The sequence below is a fragment of the Cyprinodon variegatus genome, unplaced genomic scaffold (assembly GCF_000732505.1).
Source record: "Cyprinodon variegatus isolate N-32 unplaced genomic scaffold, C_variegatus-1.0 Scaffold523, whole genome shotgun sequence".
In the NCBI taxonomy this organism is placed as follows: Eukaryota; Metazoa; Chordata; class Actinopteri; order Cyprinodontiformes; family Cyprinodontidae; genus Cyprinodon; species Cyprinodon variegatus.
In genome coordinates, this window is record NW_015150976.1 from 190,657 (window position 1) to 192,684 (window position 2,028).

The 2,028-nt window shown below is 36.8% G+C and overlaps 1 protein-coding gene across 1 annotated transcript in view; it reads right to left on the minus strand.

The window, feature by feature from the left end:
- Positions 1 to 2,028, minus strand: part of slc18a2 (solute carrier family 18 (vesicular monoamine transporter), member 2) — a 59,142-nt gene that overhangs the window by 27,601 nt on the left and 29,513 nt on the right. The window contains exons 6-7 of the mRNA XM_015391057.1: positions 1,489 to 1,578; positions 1,307 to 1,350 (exon numbers count right to left, since the gene is read on the minus strand). Coding sequence (XP_015246543.1) covers positions 1,307 to 1,350; positions 1,489 to 1,578 — 134 coding nt within the window. The remainder of the gene's footprint in view (positions 1 to 1,306; positions 1,351 to 1,488; positions 1,579 to 2,028) is intronic.

Below are 2,028 nucleotides of genomic sequence, written 5' to 3' on the forward strand. Positions count from 1 at the left end.
CGTCAGGCTAAGTATTCACTGCAGTGACATTAGATTTACACGTATAGATCACTGTGTCACTGGCAAAAAATTGGACATCACGGCCTGAGCAAAAATAGGAAGATCATTAAAAAGAATGGAAAATAAAGAGGAACCTAGGGAGGAGTGCCTTTATCAATAGTTAGAATAATTTCCTTTAGGAAAAACCCGCTGTTGCTGACGGTGAAGGTAAGAATTGAAGCAAAGGAGGGTGGATCGGTTTAGACCAATAGAAATCGTCATGATCTTGGCGCTGATGACTGGCTAAATTACTCATTCCATTCACCTGTCTAGCTCTGCCCGGTTTCTAAACACTGCTCATCTCATCCACCTGCTCCTGCTTCCATTTGAAGTGCTTGTATCCAGTCATCTGGGCCAGATTATTCTTGTTCTCCCTCGACAGTGGTGAGTGTTTTTAGTAAAACCTTAGTGTTTCTGATCACCTGATTCTGTTTTGCCTCTCAACCACTGAGCCTGCCTGTTCCCGTCTGATCTGTTTGCCTGATCTTACTTCAAATTCCTGCATGTTCTCCAGGGCTGAAGCATCTGGGACATTCCACCAGCTGGATCCTACCTTGTTCTCTGGCTATGGACTAAACTTATAAAGCAGGTCAGTGACTCTCTTTTTTAATCTTCCTCCGTTAGATTTAAGTGGTCACTAACCTTTGTTTTCCTCTCTTCAGAGGTTCCAGCCGCTGCAGTGCAGACTTTTAAAAAATAAATGCTTTTTCAATAATCCCGCTGTCTGTCTTACCTCAAATAATGGGTGTTCTGAATCGTTACAGAAACCTTATCTAATAACATAATAATCCACAATGGATCATTAACAAGCTTTTGTTAGGGGAAAATAAACAGACAAACAGAAAAAACAAAAATGGAAATGAAAGATTAACATTAAAAGACCCAAACAGCTCACGCCTATGGGATGAGGCTGGTTTGTTTCAGTAAACATATTGTCATCAAAAGCAGAATAAATATTATTTGTGAATTTTATTAAAGTAGAAATTTTTGAAAAGTTCTTTCTAAAATCAGAATGAAATAGTGATAAAAGATTAATATTACTTAAATATTCAAACATTTCATTACAAATCTATTTCTTTTACAGCTATCAATAATTAATATACAGTAGGTCTATAGAGGAAGGGACCGACTGTCTGGTCAGGCTGACTACGCATATTCATCTCATCTTCTCACACCAACCATACATGATTTAAATGATTTTATAACTTTCGTTGGCAGTAATCTTAAGCAGTTTAGTTGTGAAAAAATTAGTCTTTAAGGCACTTACCTCAGGTTCCACCTTGGTAGGCTGAAGAACAAAGAGCTGCAGAGCTGAAAAATAAATATTACCATAAATATGCACATATAGTACAGTGCTACTTGAAACCAGGTAACCGGAAACAATTCAAAGGTCAAATAACGTAAAAAATGTTTGGGAGGAAGCTTGTTCTCTATAAAAGCCTTGCTCACCTCCATCAAAGACTGCAATGAATGCCAGGATGAGGAAAGGAGCTGTTTTCCCAACAAAATCGTACATCACACTGCCAAATGGGGGTCCGACTGCAAGGGCAACAATGGAGAGACCAACAGTTATTGTAGCTGCTGTACTACGGCCAATCCATCAAGGATTAGCTGGAAAAAAAAGAGCTTTTCTCTCAATGAAAATTAAACCTGTTTAAACGCTAACATGCTTAATGTTTGGAAATGTAAAATAAGATCCCCCAGCAGTGATTACATAGATGCAAAATGTAAGCAACATGTGTGCATATTAATTTGCTCAAATTTTCAGATCTATATTGTTGAAGTTGACTCTCAAAAGTCCACATAGTCTTATTTTTAATTGTCAGATTTTCATAGAAAATATATATATAAAAATAATAAAAATCTTTAAAAAAGTGTATTTGGGAAAGATATAATCAGTTTGCACTAATGAAAAATAAGAAATTAAATGCATTAAAATCCTTTCTGTTTTATCACCCCTCTGTTGCCGATCTGTGACAGAAATGGGAT